At 72.9% G+C, this 1,657-nt stretch overlaps 1 protein-coding gene across 1 annotated transcript in view; it reads right to left on the bottom strand.

The window, feature by feature from the left end:
* AURANDRAFT_67281 (hypothetical protein) overlaps window positions 1-1,657 on the bottom strand; it is a gene marked incomplete at both ends in the record, with an annotated part of 12,214 nt that overhangs the window by 7,766 nt on the left and 2,791 nt on the right. The window contains 2 exons of the mRNA XM_009042677.1: window positions 299-683; window positions 755-1,375. Of these exons, the coding sequence (XP_009040925.1) occupies window positions 299-683; window positions 755-1,375 (1,006 nt within the window). The remainder of the gene's footprint in view (window positions 1-298; window positions 684-754; window positions 1,376-1,657) is intronic.

Here is a 1,657-nt window from a genome sequence, read left to right as displayed (position 1 = left end):
CGTCGACGCACGCCGCGGCCGCGCGGTCGCCCAGGTTGTTGTCGTCCAGCACCAGCGCCTCGGGCCTCGTCCTCGCGACGACGTTGCTCAACGCCCGGGCCGCGCCGTCGCCGACGGGCGTGTGCGGGAGCTCGATGCGCGGGCTGTGGCCGTGCGTCGCGCCGGCAAAGTGCGTGCAGCGCACCTGGCGCACGTGCGGCGGCGCGCTCGGGTCCCGCCGGAGCAGGTGCGGGAAGGCGCCGGGGGCGAGGGACGGCTTCCCCGGCGGCGGCGCCGCGCGGTGCGACGCCGCGCGGACGACGCGCGTCACGAAGCACTCCTCGAGGCGGAGGCCCTGGACGCGGTCCTGGCGCGCGACCTTGGCGACGCAGTGGCGCAACACGACCTCGCGCTGGCCCAGGTCGTCCTCGTCGCCCTCGCTCTCGCTCGAGTCGCCGTCGCTCTCGCTCGACGCGCTCTCGGTCGTCGCCCGCGTCGCCGCGGAGTCGCGGTCGCCGACGAGCGCCGTCGAGCCCGTCGTCGCGGCCGTCGCGACGGACGCACCGTCGCCGTGCTCGACCTCGCGCGCGACGGGCGCGTGGTGGCCGCGGATCGTCGGCGGCGCCTTGAGCGGCGACGTCTTGACGCCCATCTTCGCGACGGCGTCGTCGACGCACGGGTCGTTCATGCCGAAGTTCAGGAACCTGGGCAGCAAAAAGGTGATTCAACGTCGCTTCAACGTGAGTGTTCCGCGCGCGCGCGCTCCGGGAAACACATCCAGGCTTCGAGACCGCTCCGAGAGATGATCGCTCGTCCAAAAGTCAGCCGAAACGAGAGGGAAACGGCCGAGAAAGGAGCCTTTGAAGTTGGGAATTTCGCTCTCTTTTGCTGCCCTGTCAGGAACCACATGGTGCGCCGCCAGGGCTCGAGGCGCGTCGGCTCCTCGTCGCTGTCGGCGTCGCCGCGGCCCTCGGAGTCGGCGTCGGAGTCGCTCGAGTCGCTCGCGGACTCCTTGATGGTCTTGATCTTCGCGACGACGGACCCGCGCCGGTCGACGCCCGCGACGCCGTCGTTTCCGGCCTTGACGCCGCGGCTCGACCCCGTGGGGCTGCCGCCGGTCTTGACGGCTTTCGCTAAAGCGCGGTTGAACTGGGCGACGTCCTCCTGGCCCACGTTCCGCGCCGCGCGGCGCACGGCGCCCGCGCCCGAGACCTTGGACGCGTCGAGGCCGCCGCCGACGACGAGGGGCCCCTTGGGCGCCGCGTGCTTGCGGAAGGCCTTGAACTTCTCCGTGGCCTTGTGCGTGGCGCCCTCGAGCGACTTCGCCGTGTTGCTCTCCTTGTCCATGTGCTGGCTCACGAGATGCGCGAAATCCGCCGCGGACATGATCGTCGTACTGTTCGCCCGCGCGCGCGCCTCCGGGTCCTCGGGCCCCGTGACGTGCTCGCGGAGCTGGGCGAAGCGGTTGATGCTGTCGCGCTTCTTCGCCGGGCCCGCCGTGTAGCCCGGCGGCCGAGCGCGGAAGGAGCCGCGGCCGCCGCCGCGGCCGCGGCCGCCGCCGCCGCCGCTGCCGTCGAGGCCCATCTTCGCGGCCGCCGCGGCCGCGGCCTCGGACGGCGGCGGCCGCTTCTTGTGCCCCTCCTCCGCCTGGACCTGTCGTCGAGCTTCTTCTTCGCGT

The sequence above is a fragment of the Aureococcus anophagefferens genome (assembly GCF_000186865.1).
Source record: "Aureococcus anophagefferens unplaced genomic scaffold AURANscaffold_35, whole genome shotgun sequence".
NCBI lineage: Eukaryota > Pelagophyceae > Pelagomonadales > Pelagomonadaceae > Aureococcus > Aureococcus anophagefferens.
Note: the sequence above shows the minus strand (reverse complement) of the source record. Positions and strands in the feature narration are given on the sequence as shown.